This window comes from Somniosus microcephalus, chromosome 25, assembly GCF_052327205.1.
Source record: "Somniosus microcephalus isolate GS21.2 chromosome 25, FLI_Smic_1.0, whole genome shotgun sequence".
NCBI classification, from domain to species: Eukaryota; Metazoa; Chordata; class Chondrichthyes; order Squaliformes; family Somniosidae; genus Somniosus; species Somniosus microcephalus.
This window is the reverse complement of record NC_141011.1, coordinates 45,740,929-45,763,622: the sequence shown is the minus strand read 5'-3', so window position 1 is coordinate 45,763,622 and position 22,694 is coordinate 45,740,929. Positions and strand designations below refer to the sequence as shown.

Genomic DNA, 22,694 nt, shown 5'->3' with positions numbered 1-22,694 from the left:
TTATATTTCACTCTTGCCTAAACCTTCTTACCCATGTACCAACTGCACCAAAAGAGCAGAGGTTGCCTTTTGTCAGGCCTCTCCGAGCTGGTGATCAGGGGAGGGATTAGAGCACCTGGCCTCGACTCAGCAATTCACCATGGCAACATGGCTGTGATTGGGCATTCAGCGGCGTGGGAGTTCACGGACATGAACCGCATTCCATTAGGTGGAGGCCATGCTAAGGAGCATATCCTTAAAATGAGAGCTAGGCCGTTAAGGGGGTGATGTCAGGAAGCACATTCTTCACACGAAGGATAGTGGAAATCTGGAACTCGCTCCCCCATAAAGCTGCTGAGACTGGAGGTCAATTGAAAATCTCAAAACTGAGATTGATAGATTTTTGTTAGGCAAGGGTATTAAGGGTTACGGAACCAAGGCGGCTAGATGGAGTTAAGATACAGATCAGCCCTGATCTATTTGAATGGCGGAACAGCTTCGAGGGGCTGAATGGCCTCCTCTTCCTATGCTCCAAAGTACTGCACCATGATGTCCATTTAGTTGGTGGGATAAGTTTTCTTGTTTTAAAAAGAAGTTTGAATTTTTGGAACTAATTTCATCAAAACAAAGTAGCTTCACTGAGGTACTTTCCTAAATCAGTGCTTTTTGTGTCTGTCTTCTGCTTAAAAAGTGGTAACCATTGTATAATCTTTTTTTTTCTTCTGCATTTGTACCTAGCTTTCAATAAAATCGGTTCCACTTCTTAAAAAAGAAAACATTAGAAAAGCCATGGAGATCTCCAACTATCACTCGCATCCCTGCACAGTAAAGCGTAACCCATGCCACAATGGCGGAATCTGTAGTCCAAGACTCGGGGGATATGACTGCATGTGCCAGCGTGGGTTCTCGGGGCCACAGTGTGATAAAGGTAGAGTAATCCGTGTTTCGTGTGAAGATCCGGTAGTTGTCTCCTCTTTTCTCTCATGGCAGTTGTTTTCCCCCTCAAGGCATTGACTCTTTTTCCTTGGGGGTGGGGCGGCAGTTCACACAGGTGCCAACGACCCTCCAGTATCTCAACAAACTACAGATGTTCCACCTGTGAGCCTTGGTGGTGGGTGATGACAGGCCCATCGTCTGCACGGAGCATAAAACCCCAACCTGATCCTGTTCTCAACTTGACGTTCGCACATTTTCAGCTGTGGTCACTGCATGTGATCAGGAGTGGACACACTGGCTGATTATTCTCTTTGCTCACCTAGGGCTGAGGTCAATTACAGCACCCAATGGTAGATCAACTAACTCGGCACAGAGAGGGGCCCCTGTGACACCCCTGGTCTGTGTGCCTCGACTAGTCACTGGATAAACTTAGCTGGCCATTATTGGAACCCTAATTGCCCCTTGTTAATATCGATAAGTGAATGTCGTGCATAGAAAGCTACCTGCACTTCATATCCACAGATATACTCTTAAATGCAATGAGTAATGTGTCGTGCTAACTGCATGATTTTATTTGTACAAATTGTTGCCACTTTGACTGATTCGGTTGTCTTCAGTCAATACTATCCAAGGAAAATCCTTGTTAACGCATGGCCTGAGGAGACCTCTTTAACAGACCCAACAGTGACTGAGTTTCGCAAATATAAATTCCGGAGGAAAACAGTACGTTTTAATTTCTGTTTCTGCTCGATTTTTCCTCTCCTCTTCTGAAGGTGCTGAGGTATGGTACTAGGATATCAGTCGCCCTGTAATACTTCACTCAAGTGGCGACATTTTGTGTGAGCCCAGGCAATGCATTATCAATAGGCCGTGCGACCACGGGAGCTGGATCATCAAAGAGCCCGTTATCCGCACACCGAGCCCACTCAGGCACATTTCTTAGCAGTGGGGTAATTCGTGTTAATTGGGAGTGGAAAGCCAAGCTAGTTTATTCCCCCCATCCCACCTCACCCCTCCAGACCAGGGGTTTTGTGGCCAGTTAGTGTCCACACAGCCACCCAGCTCAGATAACTCATACAGGAGCGGAATCAGATCTGGGACTTTCCCAGTTTCTATGAGTCAGTACCATATTGGGCAGTGTAGTGGCTGACTTCGCCATCCTGAAAATAAATGTCAATAATATATCCTAAAAATTATAGGACAGACACAGGATGAATTACTTATGTGTGTGGATATGCATGAGTACAGCAGATGCATATTTAATTCACTCCCGCTTTTCTGTTCTTATTTGTTGAACCTAGAGCTGTCTCCCCCACAAAGCAGGACATTTCTTTCAGGGAGGCTAGTTTGAGATGTGTCCAAGAGTGACGAGGTTAAGCCATCGTTATTTTAAGCTCAGGCTCTGTTTCCTTATTTGTGGGCCTCCTGTTACTAAGGATATGAGTTGACTAGATTTCAGTTTGTGTCTAAACAGGCCCGCAAGCAAATGCTATAGTGTCATAAGCCACTTAAAGATCTGACGTGAGACCTTTCGGTTGAGAAATTTAACATTATATATGCCTTTCTGCGCGGAGTTGGAAACCAATGTGTTCCAAATGCCCTTGATGGGACATTCACAGTATGCCGAGTATTTGAAAATAGGTTTATTCTGAAAATGAAAATTGAATGTAATTTTTGTGGACTGTTTTGTTTTCTCCATTTCTACAGCACTTGAGGAGAAGTCCGCAGGTGAAAGTGAATCTATAGCATTTAATGGACGGACATTCATAGAATATCACAACTCAGTAACGCGGAGGTATGTAGTGTTTTTCGCACATGAATGACTGCTGATACAATGTTCAGTACTTGACATAATCAAAAACCTAACTGGCCTGAAAGTTATTTTCTCCCTAACTTTGGGTCTCCCTTCGCCATTCACCACCTGAGCAAATGGGCAGCACACCTGTTCTCAGACCTCTGCTTTAACACTGCGTAACTGGGCACACATTGAGGTGTTTTAGTTAATTTGCCCATTAGTATTTTCCACCGATTTTGTCAACACACTTCTTTACCTGAGGACAAAGCTCACAAATAACGGGACAAATAACCGAAGCCTGGATGTATATTTTTCACCGCAAATACAACCTTAGGTCTGTCTTAGCCCCAATTTGCACATCCCTTTAAAGCATAGACACTCATCTTTTCAATTTATAGTTCTGAGTTCTGATTTGTGTATCACACGAGTTATGCTGCTTTTGGTTGAAATTCCTGCTTTGGGGAGCAAGGACTATGGTCATCTTCAAGGTCACATTCTGAGAACATAAGAAATAGGAGCAGGAGTCAGCCATACGGCCCCTCGAGCCTGCTCCATCATTCAATAAGATCATGGCTTCAGGACCTGAAGTATCGAAAGTATCAGTTGGAGTTCCTGCCCTTGACTGCCATCCAGGTACCTTGACCGGGAGGAGTGTGTGGACATTGGGTAAGAACAGAAGAACAGAAGAATTAGGAGCAGGAGTCGGCCAGTCGGCCCCTCGAGCCTGCTCCACCATTCAATAAGATCATGGCTGATCTTCGACCACAATTCCACTTTCCCGCTCGATCCCCATATCCCTAGAGTCCAAAAATCTATCGATCTCAACCTTGAATATACGCAGCAACTGAGCATCCACAGCCCTCTGACTGAAGAAATTCCTCCTCATCTCAGTCTGAAATGGCCAACCCGTTATCATGAGACTATGCCCCCTAGTTCTAGACTCTCCAGCCAGCATCGACCCTGTCAATCCCCCTCAAAATCTTACATGTTTCAATGAGATCGTCTCTCACTCATCTAAACTCCAGAGAGTATCGGCCCAATCTACTCAATCTCTCATCATAGGACAGGCCTCTCATCCCAGGAATCAATCTAGTGAACCTTCGTTGCACCGCCTCCAAGGCAAGTATATCCTTCCTTAGATAAGGAGACCAAAACTGTGCACAGTACTCCAGGTGTGGTCTCACCAAGGCCCTGTACAATTGTAGCAAGACTGCCTTACTCTTATACTCCAACCCCCTTGCAATAAAGGCCAACATTTCATTTACCTTCCTAATTGCTTGCTGTACCTGCATGCTAGCTCTCTGTGTTTCCTGTACGAGAACACCTAAATTTCTCTGACCAACAAATAAGAGAACCATTACTGCAGGGTGATGCTCGCCCTGAAAGGCAGCTGCACCTCTGAAGCTCCTTCAAGATTTGACGGAACTCATGCACTGAAAGTGAAGGGGGTTCAAATGTCGGTCCAGGCTAAGTCAGGTTAGGGAGGCCAGCGTTCCACCCTAAAAACATCCAGTCTGGCTCTTGGTTTTTGAATTGTTTTAATGCTGAAGTGTATTGTGTGCCACTTTAAGTGTTCAGATGTAACTGGTCAATCCATACGGTAATCCAAAAAAGAAGCAGATTTACTATTCAATGTGCTCATCAAAAAACCTTCCAGCTTTCCTTTGTTTGTCCTATCTGGTTGTTAAAAATTGTCCTTCAATAACTGTGACTTGTGCTTGTCCCAGTTTATCATTGTGCGGTGTCTGTTGTGTCTCTTATGTATGTCCTTGTTTTCTCTACTCTCAAGCCATCTTGCAAATGAGATCCCAGAGTAAGTACAATGTCCAGATACTGAACTCATTTTATTGCCATCCCTTTACGTGACCATAATATCAAATGTGCGAGGAGATGACATGTATGTAAAAGGTGCATGTTGGGAGTGGTAGGCTGTGCAATATAAACATTAGCCAATGCACCCCAGGCATGTCGGAGATGTCTCAGCTGCGTTATGGTTTACTTTTCATACTTTACAATTTCCTAATGTACGCTCTTCTTATGTTTTTCTCTTCCCGAGTAAGTTATATATAATTAAAGCTGCTTTTATATTGTACTAAGACTTGTGCCAGTAGCACTGACATCTGGTGCACGAATCTCGGGCAAGCATCTGCAACCCGATGGGAAACCTGCCAGGATTCACTCAGGGCCTTGCATCCAGCCACACGAGACCCGCGCGTCAGAAGCCAGTAGTGCGAGCCTTGCGCAAAATAAAAGCACTTTTAATAGAAGATTTTAAATAGCTTCTGGCCATTTCAGGCAGATGTCTGCAAAGGCTATGTAGAGATCTCTGTATCTCCTGCAGTGGTTTTCTGGAGACTTAAAACTATTGAGTGTGAGGCACTGCTAGAAACACAACCTGTATCTTATGGCTTGAAATAAACTACTTCTGGTGTTGCCACAGTATTAATTCCTCCTCCTCCCCCACCCCCACCCCCACCTCTGATCTCCACTTGTGTATTATGTAGCAAGAATAAGAGTTTCTCTCTCATTACCACAAGCCCCCCCTACCCTAATTTTACATTAAACTCTTATTTCTCCCCTGACCTTTCTCTGCTGCGCACCATCCATGAGTGGAGGATTAGCCTGGTCTATAAGGTGGTTACAAAGGCATAAGGGATACTTGCCTTCATTAGCCGAGGCATAGAATATAAGAGCAGGGAGGTTCTGATGGAGCTGTACAAAACGCTAGTTAGGCCACAGCTGGAATACTGTGTGCAGTTCTGGCCGCCACACTATAGGAAAGATGTGATTGCATTGGAGAGGGTGCAGAGGAGATTCACCAGGATGTTACGTGGGCTGGAGCGCTTCAGCTATGAAGAGAGACTGGATAGGCTGGGGTTGTTTTCCTTAGAGCAGAGAAGGCTGAGGGGGGACCTGATTGAGGTGTACAAAATTATTAGGGGTATAGATAGGGTAGATAGAAAGGAACTTTTCCCCTTGGTGGAGGGGTCAATAACCAGGGGGCATAGTTTCAAGGTAAGGGGCAGGAGGTTTAGAGGGGATTTGAGGAAAAACTTTCACCCAGAGGGTGGTTGGAATCTGGAACTCGCTGCCTGAAAGGGTGGTAAAGGCAGGAACCCTCAACATTCAAGAAGCATTTAGATAAGCACTTGAAACGCCATAGTATACAAGGCTACGGACCGAGTGCTGGAAAATGGGATTAGAATAGACAGGGCTTGATGGCCGGCACGGACACGATGGGCCGAAGGGCCTCTTTCTGTGCTGTATAATTCTATGGGCTGGATTTTCATTGCGGAGTTGGGTAGGAGGCGGCACTACAACTTTCGGGGTTGTAGTCCCGCCTCCATCGAGTTGTGGCCAACCCACGCGATTTTGACTTGATTGACCTTGTTGAGCCCGCCCACACACTTACCTTTGCACTCATGCACCCATCACTCACCTGAACACCGGACATCTCAACCCCTCCAAGCCCTTCATCCCGACGGTCCGCCTCCTCTAACTTGCCATGGTTTGGAGCCGTCGGGAATCCCACACTTCAACATTAAAAATAGGGATTAGGCTAAAAACTGCCACCTCTTCTTTCTTGCCAGGTTTGGGTGGGCTTCCATGCTGTAACATAGTAATGAGGCCCATGAGTTAAAATGGCCGCTGACACCATCATGGGTGCTTCCCGTCCACCCCAGCGCCCGCACGCCACGCTCACGCCCCGAGTTAAAATCGGGGCTTTAATTGTTTCGCTGCACTAGGTGGTGGGAGAGGGAGAAACTCTTGATTTGGAATGTTTCTAGTCAGAATCGTTTTTAAGAAGTGAATAAAATTCTAGTGGTACCAGGAACAAAGTGGTTGGGTTTCCTTGCAAACAGGGCAATGATTTACTTTTGTTAATCTCTTTCAACAAGAAAAGATCCTCAAAATAAACACCTTGGAAATCTCCTTCAGCTCTCCCTCACTACAGTTACATCTACACTCTCTAAGCGGACACCTCAGTAAATGATGCTGTGCAAATGATTGCTTGTCATCTGACATTGGATTCAGGTTGAAAATGAGCATTACTTGTGTTACATGTACATCTTTCACCTCAATAGGCAGAAATTCTGTAACGTACTTCTCACCAGGGCTGACAAATTACTTTTTCACCAAACATATGTTTATTTCTCATGAGTGCATATACTGCAGCGCCACATAAATTTGCCGTTAGTTATCCATTCATCTGGAGTTAATTAGCCATTCAAAGCAGGAAGTGGAAAATGCTGTATTGTATTTTGAGAGCTTTGGATGGAGCTACATGCCCACACACATTGCGTTCCTTTCACAAGATAAAACGAGGAAGGCCATTTGGCTCACCTTAGTTCAGGCGTCCAAAGAGCAGAAGTTGAAAACTGATCATCTTCTCTGCTGGGAACAGACAACAGGTCACTCAGCAGCTGTAAAGAGAGACGAAAGGTTAATGTTTCAGGTGTATATCCTTTGTCAGAAAAGCTCTGGTGAAGAGAACGCTCCTGAATCATTAACTTATCTTTTTACAGATGCTGTCTGGCCTGCGTGTATATTCATAGCATTTCCTGCTCGCTTTTTCTTTGAGCGGTGTCTCATCACTTTACAGCAAGGAAGGCGGTTTATTGTCAGAGAAAAGTCTTCAGAAAATAGCTTGTGTGATTTTGATTCAAAGGCTATAAAACTACAAAAGAACATGTACGTATATATTGATAGTGATCAGAAAGAGACGTAAGCTTTCCACAGAAAACACGTGCAACCTGATGAAGGCTGCACAAAAATAGCTACAGCAAACAGTGTGAAAAGCAACATGGAGGGAGGCCTACATTCCAAGAATTCAAATGAACTAAAAATACTTTGTACCCATCTTAGGCTAACTATTTTTATTTGTGGGGAGACAGGGAGGAACAAATAGTAACACCAAAGCTTTTGGTCATTTAGGAACTAATTGTTCACTGTGCCATTTGTACAGACGGCAGACACGCAGCATGTTTAGACTGCTACCTGACTGGCTTCCAAAAGATTCTCCGTCAGTGCTTGCTTAATGGTTAGAATGTTCCTTTTGTGAGTTCCAGTGGTGGGCATGTGAAACTTTCATACAATGTCCACTTGCACTGTGAAAATCATTCAGCAGTGCAATTATACATTTTGACTTACAAAGTTAGATTGTGTCTGGAGAGTGCATCATACTGGGGTGAAGGATTAGTGTTTATAGGTCCGTCTCTGGCAGTGGTAATGGCGGGAGCAATTTGATGCGATGAATTAAGAGCATCATACACACGTTAAAAGTGTGTTGGCTTAAGTGCTATTTTTTTGTTTTCTCATGTAGAATATTGGTGCCAACACACTAAACAACTAGTCTATCTACAACTGGATAGATTCCCGAATACAAAAGCAAAATATTGCGGATGCTGGAAATCTGAAATAAAACAGAAAATGCTGGAAATACTCAGCAGGTCAGGCAGCATCTGTAGAAGGGTCATCGACCTGAAACGTTAACTCTGTTTCTCTCTCTACAGATGCTGCCTGACCTGTAGATTCCTGAATATGTACTTTTATTGTTTTTAGTACATTTATGTTGTGTTCCTTCTTTTAGTGGGCTTTTCATTGATGTCATGGGTTTCATTCCAGACATACTCTTTCACATTCTCTGAGATAAAAAGAAAAAGTTACAAATGCTGGAAGTCTGAAATAGAAACGGAAACTTTTGGAAATACACAGTAGGTCCATCAGCATCTGAAAAGAGGAGAGGTTAATGGTTCAAATTCTTTTGTCTTCAGTTGTTGATGAACCCTGCTATTTTTCCAACACCTTCTGTTTTTATTCCTCACACTTTCTGATCAGCTTATGATGGTTTGGGTTGAATAAGAATGTACTGTAAATGGAAAATATTAAAGCAAAGCCTTAGGGTGCCAGCACTTTTGCACAATATTGATTTTGCTTCGAGACATTTGATTTTGGTTTGCATAGGCTGTAGCAAAGACAGTTGTTCTAATTCAATAATATTCCGCTGCCCCTGTGGCACAGTAGAAGCAGATGGAGCATGTATCATTAGCAGGTGTTAGATATGACACTTATAAAATGATCTGGTAATGTTTTTGCTTCATAAAGAATAAAACAAAGGGGAAGGGGATTAAAATTTACTCTTTCTCTTGCGGAATCTTAATCCTTCTTATCTTCCTCATACTCTTCCTTATCAAGGAAGGCACTTAGATAGGGGTTATAATAAGAGAATGGAGGACAAGGTCTGCATAAGAATGCCTGGATCATGCGATAAGTCTGATCAGGATATTAATGCAGCAAATTAAAATATGAGATCACCAGATCCTGCATGAATATTGCAACATTTATTTGACTATGGGAAGTTATTTCCCATTAACAGCAAATCTAAGACTTGCATTCAGGCTTTTGAAGACTCCATTTTATTTTAAATAGATTACAAAGAAATCCTGAGGTAGAGTTTCCGCTTTGGGTGCAATTGGCGATCCGGGCGCAAATTGAGCTCGTTTTCAGAATTGAAGTTTTGCTCAAGTTTGCACTCAAACTCATTTGCATATCGCCGAACGTAAAATCTTCCATGAACCAGCGCAGATGGGCAGCATTTTAGAACGTTTTTTTTTACATTATGAAATATTCCGTGACATATTTAAGAGTGGTAACCTGGTGCAGCTTTATTAAGACAGCTGATAATGGGTTTATCACAAAAAAAAATCAACATTTTTAATCGGAGTGTCTAGTCCCCGACCTGTGAGTAACCCGATTTTAAATAACTGAAAATGACTTAAAAAAAACTATACAGAACCATTTACTAGTTTCATTGGTGTACAGTAGCCAGTTTCTTAGTAAATAAAATATTTTTGAATATTTAAAAGCTTTTAAAAGGTGCCATTGCACCTAATAAAAAGCTTTATTTCAAGAGTCTCCTCGAATGCTTGCAAACGGGTGCAATTAGCGGAAACCCACAATGGTGATTTATTCGATCTGGGGCGTGGCCAGTTTTGTGGGTGGGGCTGGCTTCCAGCACAATATTTTTTAAACAAGTGTAAAAGATTGCAGAAACTCGATTTTGGGCGAATTACACTGTCAATAGCAGCGCAACCTAGTGGAAACCCTACCCCCTTATGTCTAATTTAAAACCAAATGGATTTCATTTCAATGAGGTTAGATTAGGATTTACTTTAAACCACAGACTAGCTTTCCATAGCACAGTAGCTTTTAGGCCATTCAGGCCCAACTCAGCACCGCCCAAACCTGCAACCTCCAATACTTAGCAGGTGCAATGGGAACACCACCACCTCCAGATTTCAATCCAAGTCACACACCATCCTGACTTGGAAATATAGCGCCATTCCTTCATCGTTGCTGGGTCAAAATCCTGGAATTCCCTCCCTAACAGCGGAGTACCTTCACCACACGGACTGCAGCGGTTCAAGAAGGCAGCTCACCACCACCTTCTCAAGGGCAATTAGGGATGGGCACTAAATGCTGGCCTTGCCAGCGACGCCCACATCCCGAGAATGAATTTAAAAAAAATGTGTAGTGCATGATTGCCCACTCCTGCCCCCACAATACATTATAATCAGCGATTCACAACAGATATCCATGTAATAAAATGTTGCTTTGAGGTAAGTATCTATCTCCTTGTACATAGCTTCCAGAGCTAATGAAACTTGTACTGGATTATTATCACTATCTGTCTATCCTGGGAGAGCTTGATGCCATCACTTGAGTGTAAAAATGAAAAGTGCTCCATTTCTCCAGTTATTCTTCAACATGATGAGCTCAACAGTCCTCCATTCCCAACTCTACCCTATGAACTGTGGTACAATTGTATATCATTATGTGCTGTATCAGTGACTCACCACATAATAGTGCAAATCTGCTAAGATATATCATTAAATATTGATATATATTAAAATGATATATTGTGCTGCCTTAGAGGATGCATTCTAGAAGCATTTTTGATCAATCAGGATCTCATTTTTACCTCTGCTTTTGTCAAAACATATACCTGTTGCAGGTATAGATGTTATTGCTTATTTTAGTTAAAACTGGTTTAGCTTTTTGATTAATAAGTATTATTCTGGTCTTTAGTTATGGTTACTCCACTTTTTGATTCTCTGTCCTCCCCCTAATTTTCTCCCTGTTGCTTCCACGTGCTATAGTACAGTTCTACAAGTTCTTCATGTCTCAGCCTAGACAGTTGAGTGTCGGCAGGCTATTTGATTGGGGAGGCCACATGACTGCTCGATCCTACCCTTGCTCTATGTCCACTTTACAATTGGGGTCTCTGAAAAGTGATCAAGAGCAGCAACCCATGGCTGCTTTGTTTCCCCCCCCACTTCCAGCTCGGGGAGGGTGAGGCCAATTGTAACATCTCTGCTGCCACCCCATGTCAGTTCAGCTAACTCAGCACTGAGCCATTAGAGGAGGCTACCTTGCTTTCGATTTTGTTTTATTTTTGCATTAATATTTCTTGTCTCACACCCCGTCTGTGGCTGAGAGAGGTTGGCAGATAGCCTATTCCCATACATCCTGTAATGCCATTGTGAGCTGCCTGTTGGAGTGCAGGGGACAGATGAACCCTGTATCCTATCAGCAATGCACCATGTTGCTGCTCCAACACTATACTGTAAATGTTCTTTAGCTTTATCTTTTACATCTACATTAGTATTTCCTGATTTTTACTTTTGGTATGCGAAATTAAGATCAACGTTCCATCTGAAGTGGGTTAATTTAAGAAACAAGTTCCAATGTTTCCATTCTTGGTGCTTTCAGGTTTTTAATTTAGAGCTTACGTATATTGATTAGTTTAGGTAAAACCTGGCTTTTTACAGATAGTGCTCTTTAGCTTTCCCTGAATGATTCAGCAATTAAAAAATCTTCACTGCTACTTACTGCATGCATGCATTTTTCTTTCTGCCCCCTAAGTCCTGAATTCATGGACTATCCCTCAGAACAAAGGTGAGTCTTCACCATGCTTACATTCACTGCTTTTGTCTGTGGCTGTCCTCTTGTACGTGGTGGCTTTCATCACGATGTCTTGGGTCGAATTAAAAAGAAAATGAGAGCTAACTTGAACTTGCTGTACAATTGAATTATCCATCCTGTCTGATTTTGATATATAAATCTATACTATCCAGCGAATTCCCTAGATATTCACACAATTACCACCAGGTTAGGAATATGTCACTGTTAAATAATAATCAAGATTTGCCTCATTTAATGCTTTGCTGACATTACAACAGTAACTTCAAAAGTAATACATCGGCTATGAAGCACCTTGGGGCATCCTGAGGACGTGAAAGGCGCTATATAAATGCAAGTTCTTCTTCTTTGACCAGACAAGAGTGTACGGCTCTTCTCCTTCCTCCCCACACCCCCTTCTTTCCCACAAAAAAAAGCAACCCTGATAATATAGATTTGTCAGGATCAATTGAAAGAGTATCTGTCATTGAGCACTCTGCTGTTACAGCAAGCATCTATATACAGATGATTAAAATTAGTTTTATTTTAGATAATGCCTTGAGACACTGAATTTCACACAGCAGAAATGGCTACATGGGCATTTTATAATTACAGAATTTTACAGCTCAAAAGGACGCCATTCGGTCCATCCTACTTGTGCCTGCTGGTTCCCCATACCCTTTCATATTTTTCTTGAAAAATTTGTCCACTTCTCTTTTCATAACTAACTATTCTACCACTGTTTCTGGTGGAGTATTCAGTGTTATTACTTGTGCTTTCCTTGTCTTCTCCCTTTTATCTCTCCCACTGCCTTGTTCCTTATGAGAAACACAGGACTGTATAGTACTGGAATAGACCATTTCCGTCAACCTGGCCATCCTCAGTTCAAAAAACAGAATGCACAGTTCACTACCTGCATCCCTCAATTGATTTTCTCACCCTATGCCTGTCTAAATCCCTCTCAAAATTGCTGATATCAGCCTTGATCACCATTCATCTGTCTCTGTCTCTCCCTTTTTATCTCTATTCCCACATTACAACAGTGACTACATTTCAAAAAGTACTTCACTGGCTGTGAAGTACTTTGGGACGTCCGGTGGTCGAGAAAGGCGCTATAGAAATGCAAGTCTTTCTTTTCTCTCTATTTAACATAACTCTATCCATTTTAACTCTTCCCACATAATTTTTAAAACGTCAAATATTTATTCTTCTCCCTCCCTGCTCCCACTAGTCATTTAGCAGTTGGGAGTAACTATATCGAATAAATGGGTTTCATTGGATGAAAACCAGCTTTTAGGGCCGACTTTTTTATAGTGTCCTGCCAAGTAAACCAGCTTGCAGCTCTTGCAGTCTTATGCCACCTCGATGAGTAAACTTCCCAAATAGGCAGAGTGCGTCTCCCTGGCTTGTTGACTCTGTCGCACACTGTAGCTTTCAGTAGAGACTTCATAGCATATGTTTATCTGTGACACTAAACTGTGAACATAATTTTTAAAGTCAGATTTCTGGCATTCCTGTATCGACACTTAATAAATACTTATTTGGTGTAGATTTGAATCTATGACATTTAAACCCACATCAAGTTACATTATTTATAGTTTTGTCAGGCTGTACAGCAGCTAGGTATGCTCTCAGTTCCTTTAACCTAAAGGCCTTATGATGGTGTGTTTGATGCTATTTTGTCTTTAAATGTTCTGTATTTCCGGAAGTTGTGTCTGTGCCCCTGCAAATAACCGGTATGGTCTATTAACCCTCTTAAGTTCACTAGCCTAGCCTGGATTTTCCCACAAATACCACCCAAAAATCAGACTGAATTCAAATGGCCAGGAGCGGAAAATGGGTGGAAACCCCACTTTGATAGTGCTCTGCCCGTTTTTAACCCCATTGCATTTTCCAGTGGGTGAAACCAATGGCAGAGAAGTGCCCAGCTCAAACAGATGGGTTCTTGATTTCAATATTTTAGATTTATCAGGCATGCCACTTCCTGCCATTCTAGTGCGCACAAGATCAAATATTTGAAACAGATGTCCAGGGTTGCTAGGCAGCAGTAAGCTTAGGGAAAGAACACAGTAATACTAAGGATAGCATAGTTCAGTCATTTCTTAGCCGTTTCTTTTCATTTGCTTAGGCAGTTGGGTTCTCATGAACCTTTGTGCCAATTGTAAATGATTTTTCAGTCCTCGTGCTGTTACTGGCACCAAAGGGTTTTCCACTGGGAATCACCCTGTCTGTCAAGCTTGAAAGAAGAGAAAGATTTGTGGAGATCTGAGTGCATAAGAGATTCTCTATGTCCATTCGCCAGTACCTCGCTTTGGTAGACAACTGATGCCAGTGGAGGCTCCTCTTCCCAAAAGAAGCTGTGACAGCAGATCCAATGGCATTACTATGATATGTAAATGCCTGCCTAACCATAATATTGGATGCTTCCCAAACACAGAATGCCAAGCTTTCAGTGGCACTACATTAAAGATGGCATGACTGGGTAATCAAGAGCTGACGTATAGCCTGATTGGGCACACCTACAAAGATACCACCAACTATTTTTCCCAGGCACTGGAACATTACATGGCAATGGTGTGGGGAGTAGTTTTCTTGGGATCTGGGTCAGCAAAGAGGCAGAAGCAGAGTTGTGTCATTTGCTGCAAGGATAGCTACAGCTATCATGCAGCATACGGCTGGCACATCCAGTGATATTAATGATCAGCTGTGGCCTGAAACTTGGCTACATCTCCTTAAGGGCATGCTGTAATGCTGATCTGTGGGTATGGTGCCATGGAATGGCACAGAGGATCACCATACTCTCATGCAGTGGTACCTCCACTTCATCAGCCGTCAAACAGGAGGTTGGATGCGAGGCTGCTCTGTCACTTGTTACAGACTCATGTTTCTATTCCCTTCATTTTTGTCTGTCTCTTCAGCCATGGTAAAGGCTGCTAACGAGTAGAGATACCTTTTGAGGCTCTCCAAAGGCTTACAGAGTTTTTGTCAACCTGTTGTGACAGTTCCCTTTAATTGGACCCATCTCTTTAAATTTTACTTACACACAATGAATGCTCTGCTCCTACCACTTGTATGCCCTGTAGACCTGTTCAAATCTGTACATGAAGATATGCGAATGAGCTGAGCACAGAAAATTAAGTGCAAATATCTGACTTTCTTGAATCTGGCTAAAACCTACCAATACTTATTCCATCTAAACAACTCTGCAAATCTAGGCCACTGGGTGTGTGGAAAAGACAATTTTTTGGCAACTTTTAATTTAAATTGAGAATTGATAACAGTGAATAATAATATTTTAACACTGAGTCACAGTGACGGAGGAGTTAGTGGACCCTAAAGGTGATACTTTGTCGTGAATTTTTAGCACTTCCACTGTGTTAAACACAGATTTGAAATTCTGCGCCTGTTTTTAAAAATGTTTGTTTCTCCGTTTAGTGAAAAAGCTATACAAGTTAATTACTTCGAACTGAGCATCAAAACAGAAGCAACACAGGGACTGATTCTGTGGAGTGGGAAAATTGCTGAGAAATTTGACTACATTGCACTGGCTGTAGTGGACGGGTATGTGCAGATGACCTATGACCTCGGATCTAAGCCAGTCATACTCCGGTCTACAATTCCAGTCAACACAAATCAGTGGGTTAGGATTAAAGCTAACAGGTAAATATAACATTTTATTGAATTGTTACTTATTGTACTTTGGGGAAGATTAAGATGAGTGGGAGTGTCGCCAAATCTATAGAGATTACTGTTGGCAATTCTAGTGGCTGAATGCTCAATGCACCCATATGGCATTATCTTTCTCCACTATTGCAGCAGAGACATCAAGGCCTAGAAATTCGGTGGAGGCCCAAACGGGGCGCCAAGCTCGCCTGAGCACCGGAATTACCGCTGCGATCGGAGCCGTTGCGCCCGCCGGAAATTCAGCTTGAGTGCCCCAAGAGGGACGCGGAGCGCTGCTCGAGGCGCCCCGCGTCCCTCTTGGGGCGCTGAAACTGAATATCGCAGCGCAACGTGCCGCAGCGCCACATGCTGCGGCACGGCGCACTGCGGTACTGCAGGCCTTCCTCCCCTTCTTAAGGGGGAGGGGCCTGCACCAGCGCGATGACCGATCGCGAGTGCCGGCAAAAGAGCCCGGCACCGAGGAGAAGTGCCGGGCTCTCGGGACACAGCCGGCACTGCCGGGGGGGGGGGGGGGATCAGGAGGCCAGGGACGGAGGTGCTGGCAGGCAGCCACCGAAAAAATGGCCGCCCCGCACCTCCACCTTAATTTGCGCCACTACCGCCACAGGTAGGCCCCGTGAACCGGGCGCGATTTGCAAACGGCGTTAGAGGCGGGCGCTACCAAATATCACGATCGGGGCGGGTAGCGGGGCGCTGCGCACACCGATGATGTCATCGGTAGCGGCACAGCGTAACACGCTAACGCCGCCATTAGCGCCCCAGCTAAATATCGCGGGAGGTGTGGCCAGTGGCGCTAAAGCCACTGAGTGCCTTCTTTAGGCGCTAACTGGTGGCGCAGCCCACCGAATTTCTAGGCCCAAGACACTTAAAATAAAGGGATTAATACCTCTGTTAAAATAGAGGACAGAGAAATGTCACATGAATGTCTTAAACGCTCATTCCCTAATATCGTGAACACTAATTTCTAGGTTGGTATAACCGAGGGTTAAGATCTACAATTTCCAGTGCAATGGTCAGATTTTGACTTTTGCACACTCGGGAGTGGTTTATATTGTTAATATCAGTAGTCTGTCGTGAGAATTATTCTTGATCATTTCAGTTCACTAAAATGAGTGTTTTTCTCCTTCCCTCTGGTCACCCGACAGAATACACAGATATGGGACTCTCCAGGTGGGAAATGAAGCCCCTGTGACCGGGTCTTCTCCTTTTGGCGCCACACAGCTGGATACCGATGGAGCACTCTGGCTCGGTAAGTTGGAAAGACCGTGAACGGCGCTTACAATTCTAGCATTAAACATTCTAAGTAAACAGATGGCAAGACATGTAGCCTTAATCAAACCAATCGCCAACTTGTAGAAATCCCCCTCCCATCAGAGGTGCTCACGTCAGATCAATTAACTCAGCATAGGTCAGGGACTGAACCGAAGATCTTTTCGGCCTGTCTGACTCAGCTAATCACTAAATAAACTTACTAAGTCACCAGGGGCCGCCAGGCTACCATTTATGGAATGGATAGTTCCTGTTATAGTGATCCTGAAGTTCAAAAGGAAAAACAAGGGCAGACTTCTCAGCATGCTTGGGTTATGTGAATGAGTTGACAGGTTTGTGTGTTTGAGGGTTCAGAAGGGAGTGTGAGAGTGATATCGTGGAATATAGCTCTCTAATTTCCTCCAGCCCCACAACCCCCGCTGAGATATCTGCACTCCTCTAATTCTGGCCTCTTGAGCATCTCCGATATTAATCGCTCCACCATTGGTGGCCGTGCCTTCGGCTGCCAAGGCCCTAAGCTCTGAAAATCCCTCCCTAAACCTCTCCGCCTCTCTTTCCTCCTTTAAGACGCTCCTGTGAAGCACCTTGGGACCTTACTATGTTAAAGGCGCTACAGGAAACTCTTTGGTATCCGGCACCGACGGGACCGGCGTGTTGCCGGTTGATCAAAAATTCCGGATGACGGAGAGGGTTATCTACCGAGGGTATTTTTAACAAAGAAAAATTTAAAAAAATCAAGAAATGTGCAGTATACAGTAATTGGGTACTCACCTACAGAATGTTGTGTTAAATGGATGGTGGAAGATGCTTGATTAAGTACAGTACTGCCAGTTGAGGGTAATGCAATGCAATGACTACCAGCGGCGTGGGAGGCACACAGTACCCCTGTAAAATGGCAGATCAAAAGAGACTACCGGCAGCGCGGGAGAGTCAGACTCCTGTTACAGGGGTATTGAGGTGTTCCGACTTCCGACAGCGCCAAGAAGCCGAGTAGTGGCAGTTTGGAGAACTACCCCCACTGACTAACTCGGCCACCGCGGGAGACTCGGACGCGGACTCAGTCTCAGCAACATTGCCGGTTATTGAGGTGTTGTTTTCGGAGTGAGAATTTTGCCGGTTAATAGAGAATTCCGGATATTTAGGTGCCGTTTAAACGAGAGTTTCCTGTATATAAATACAAGTTGTTACTGTTTGGGGTTGGGAGAGTCTGGTTTGCTCTAGCGCTGTGTTTAATTTGCAATGACCTCTATTTCTTCATAAAAGACTGATTTTGTGGACACTTACTTGGGATGAAAGCGAATGTAATAAGTAAATGCAGTAATTTTTAGGAGTGTACCTTAGAATTTTTCTTTGAAGACAGCCCACGTAAACACTTCTTAATACTTTCTATACCATTGACTCAAATTTCCTTTCTTAATTGCTCTGTGAAGTTTCCTGTGCAAAGAGTTGACATGGACTGAAAATGTGCCAATTTCAAAGTGCAATTGACAATTACTGTTGTAAATGTGCTGAACAAACAGTTTTCTTATGGTCCCAAAGTAAATGTGTTTTTTAAAACATGCAGTCTATGGACATCCTGAGCTAAGCATAACCCATTTTAACACACTGGTTATGTTATACATTAATCAGGCTTCAACTGTATTGATCTGTGTCATTAGTACCAAGAGCTCCTTGGCCTGTAATGCAATATTCCCATTAATTCAGCGGGACCTGCCTTCAGCAAAAGCGCTCAGATTAGCAATTCATATCCGCACAAAGCTTTTAGTTTTATCGAGCATGTTGTGCACAGTTCTCACAGATAATTGCTCCCTTTTTCTAGGTGGGATTGAGAAGCTGGCACTTGGAAACAGATTGCCAAAGGCCTACAGCACTGGTTTCATAGGCTGCATAAAGGATGTAATCATCGATCGTCAGGAACTCCAGCTAGTAGAAGACGCCTTGAATAATCCCACAATATTACACTGTCCAGCCAAATAATGAACAGGCCATGCCTATTGCTGTAATTATTTTCTATTTTTGTATACTTTTATTGCTTTTTATATTGAAAATGTTTTGTTGCAGTATATCAAGCTGATCTCACAAGCGAACCAAACGATCAAAATGTCCTAGGCTACAATTACACTGTACACAGTTAATTCAGTCATACTTGAACCTGTGAAATTTGGTGCTGGTGTTACCTTCTGCCTTCTCTGAATCATTTTGCTTCACAATCTAAGAACTAGTGGTTAGGCTCTTATTTATGGCAACTGGAAGAGTCAGTGCTATAGTGCAGACTGAACATAACTAATGCATTTACTCAGATTTGACCCGTTGCATCAAATTGTTGTACACAATAAAGCTCCAGTCTCTTTGTTCCTGTGCTTTTAATAATTTGTGTCGTTTATGTTTGATTATGTACTTTTTCAAGGATTAGATATATTGCAAGACTGAACTGGCCAACACTAGTGGTGTTTTGGGAAAATGCTGCATCCCTGCCATAGAAGATGAGAAATCATTAGACAAAAAGGATATACAGCTAGATGTAAAGAGACAAGTATCTCCTTTTTTTAACACGTCCACTTTCAATTCTCCAAAATCAAAGTGGCACATTTTCAAATTACTCTGGATTTTTCACATAGTTCTAAGTACTTTTTTTTAATCTTTATTTCACAACACAACACTGCTTTTTAATCATCAGAGTTAACATATATTTGGTTCAGACCAAGGGGAAAGAAATATAAACCTTTGATTATTTTGTCGTTTCAGGAGGAAAAAAAATCATTATGTAGATCAGATCAATTAGTGCAATATTTCTTAACTATTAATGTTATTGGAGCATCTTGCTCCTCTCCATCAAGAAAAAGCTTTTTTCAAAACATGCAGCGCTCCTCCAGTCTGTGCATAAGAGACGACCCGTGGTTCTGTACTGAGGGCCTGCAGACTGAGGTAAACATTTACTGCATGCCATTAATAGACAGTCAAAACTAGATGTGGAATCAAACTGATACCATTTCCTGAATTCGCTATTCCATTTATCTATATTTTTATATGTGAAGACTCAAACTGCGTGGGTGTTACGCTTCAGCACCTGCAGAAATAACCTCCCACTTGTGTTGCCCACTGTGTATAGTGTATGTAGTATGGACCAATATGTAACTGATAACCTTTCACTAAACACTTGTGAGATTGCATGTGGCCTGCTGGTGGTCCATTTTTTCTAATGGTCTTGGACTGGGAGAAATATGCCTACATTTTAAGATAAATGATAAAGACTGATGTCCTGTTGGAGATGACATTCAAAAAAAGAAGCAACGAGCGTTGTACCACATGTGGCATGCTACTGAGCCAGCCCCATAATATAATTTTCTCCTTAGCTGCTGCTTGCTGTAATGTACTCCACCTTGCAGACTTGGCCAGTGGAAAGCACATAGGCACAGGTTGTGAGTTTGCTGCTGTAAAGCTGTGCCCAGTAGGTAATTTAAAATTACAACGGGCTGTTGGAAAAAGTTTGCTGGAAGTGAGCTTTGCTTTCATGAACTATGAAATATGCCAAGAATTTTGCAAGTGGCATGAGTGGCCATAAATGTGTCTAGACTGCTGTAAAATTTGGTCTCTGCAATGTGCATTGATTCAGATTGTGATATTTTGTCATCGGCATTACTCAGTGGTGTCAATTATTTTATTCCTGGCCCTATCACCTGATTTTTTTTTTTACTTTTTTTTCCATAGAAGGTATTTTTTAAAACATTCAGCCTTAACAACTAGTGTGTATTCACAGAATTTCTTTATATTGTGTAACATTCGAATACATATCATTGTATAAGCCTGTGAGGAGGTAGCCTATAAGAATGCAGTTAGGAATAGAAAGAGGCACTGCATCGCCAGGAAATGGAATGTGTCCATCCAGCTAAGTAAAATCCTTGCAAGGTGGACAGAGGGTGACTGACATGGAGGGAATGCTCTTCTGATGTTTATAAGAGCCTCCACGGTGCTGCAGTCAGTATGTTGTTTTATTACATACCTTGGCCAAAGGTTTTTCTGTGAAAGGCAATGAGATCACATGCAAAGATGATGGGTCCTCACTGTGTGATATTGTCATCTGTTAGGCCAGTAATTAAACTTTATAGTCATCATGGTTTCAAGTCACTACTACTGTTATTAGGTTACAGGTTTTCCCTCATTTTTGCTTATTTTTTTAAAATGTAATCTCTGGCCCTTTGCAATGACTGGTGAGGAATGCAGTCTCGTGGTCTGTTGTCCTTATAATGTTGCTTACCTCATCACTGTTGCCCGCTGCAGGTGAGCACACAACACTGAAATGCTGGTCACTGGGTTTGAGGGGGGTCACTAAAATGAGCTTGTGTGTTTTTTCAACATTGGGAATTGAAGAAATAGAACATAAGCAGAAACATTCCAAATGCTGTGTCTTGTCTTCAGAAATGTTTGTGAGAAAGGGGGGGGGCTTTAGAAATGCCTTAAATGCCAAGTTCACCAATCTTGTAGTGAACCTCACCGCGCACACCTTGTGTTGTGCACTTATTTTTATTTGATGTCTTACTGCTGGTGTTTTAACTCTAGTGTAAAAAATATTCAAGCCCTTTTTTTTAAAAAAAAATTGCTGGTTTTATTTATGTGTTTCCATACAGTGTATTTTCAGGAACATGACCATTGTAAACTGCTGTAATTAATCTGTAAGGACAGTGCACAGTATATGATCAGCATGATGTAACCATTACTAACTTTATTACTCGTGTCTTTTGTCCAATCATCATGAAATAAAGTGTAAAACTTCCAAATAGTTTTGATTTCTCATTTCTTGCTGTTGGTGTGGAAAGCAGTATTTAATGGTTTGTTAAAGGTTTTGGTTTTTGAGGAATTTTCTGGCATAGTGCCAATCTAATTGCCCGCAAAACAAAAGCAAAGTACTGTAGATGCTGGAAATCTGAAATAAAAACAGAAAAAGCTGGAAATACTCAGCAGGTCAGGCAGCATCTCTGGAGAGAGAAACAGAGGGGTGAATTTTAACAGGTTAAAACAACGGGTGGATCGGGGTCAGGTCAGACATTCAAATTTTTAAAATCGCAAACCCGACCACAACCCACCTGCTTCCAGGTTTAACGGAGGTGGGACAAGGGGCGGGTATCCGACCCGCTCCCTGGAGGCGGGTTGGCAATTTAAATATTTTAATGAGACTGGCAGCCTCTGATTTAACCTGCTTTGCAGGTTTAACAGTGGCCAGCTGGGTTACCCAGGCCTCGGGAAACCTGGCGGCTGGAAGGAGGCAAGGACAGCTTCGGGGAGAAGGCTAAGTGCATTTACAGCACTGCTTGTGGGACAGCAGGAGCAGGAGTGCTTCCCCCGGCCCCCATCAGACCACCGCCCCCGCTCCATACACAGACCTTGGGGTCGGGGATCAAGAAAAAAGTAAACCAATAGGCCATTGACTTATTGGGCATGGGGTATATTTCTTTTAAAATGCTATTATCTTGACAATGGTATTTTGAAAAATTGTTTAAACATTTTTTAAAGTTTTAGAGAGAAATGTCAGGGAAATTCTGGCCTAGATTTACTTGTTTTGTTGCTGCAGTCCTCTTGTTCACATGCCAAATTCTGCTTAACGGGTGACCAGCTTCCAAAAGTTTCTGTCAAATGCTCTTGTGTGGTCTGTGAGAGTGGTCCCATATAATTGACTCTCTTTGCTTTTCCCCTCCTCTCCCCATCCCCACCCTCATTTTAGAGAGGCATGTAAGAACAGAAGTCAACAATGATAAAATGCCATTTGACCCATCAAAACTCATCTCATTACTACTTCAAGTTACATAGCCTACTTCATTTAATTCTTTCACCTAATATGCAATATATTGCTCAATGACATATTTACTCTGGGGGGAATTTTGCCAGCGCTCAGGGGGCGGGTCATCCAGTAAAATTGCAAAGATTGACAGCGAGTCCCTAACCCGCTGTCAACCCGCCTCCAAACATTTTCCCGGGTGTCGGGTCCCTGATTTGCGCATGGACCCGACACCTAGCAGCGGGAAGAGGATTATAGGCACTTAACTGCTTGTTAACAGGCAGTTAAGAGGATTTTTCC

General features: G+C 42.9%; 1 protein-coding gene across 11 annotated transcripts in view; it reads left to right on the top strand.

The window, feature by feature from the left end:
- agrn (agrin) overlaps nt 1-21,399 on the top strand; it is a 540,540-nt gene extending 519,141 nt beyond the window's left edge. For 5 of the 11 annotated variants that reach the window (XM_085967317.1, XM_085967319.1, XM_085967318.1 and 2 more), the window contains 5 exons: nt 718-907; nt 2,623-2,710; nt 15,107-15,331; nt 16,501-16,604; nt 18,444-21,399. In XM_085967317.1, coding sequence (XP_085823443.1) covers nt 718-907; nt 2,623-2,710; nt 15,107-15,331; nt 16,501-16,604; nt 18,444-18,601 — 765 coding nt within the window. In that variant the 3' untranslated portion in view covers nt 18,602-21,399. Of the gene's footprint in view, nt 1-717; nt 908-2,622; nt 2,711-4,499; nt 4,524-11,635; nt 11,669-15,106; nt 15,332-16,500; nt 16,605-18,443 lie in introns of all 11 variants that reach the window. The other 6 variants (XM_085967311.1, XM_085967313.1, XM_085967312.1 and 3 more) reach the window with 3 other exon arrangements.
- Nucleotides 21,400-22,694: the final 1,295 nt, after the last annotated feature.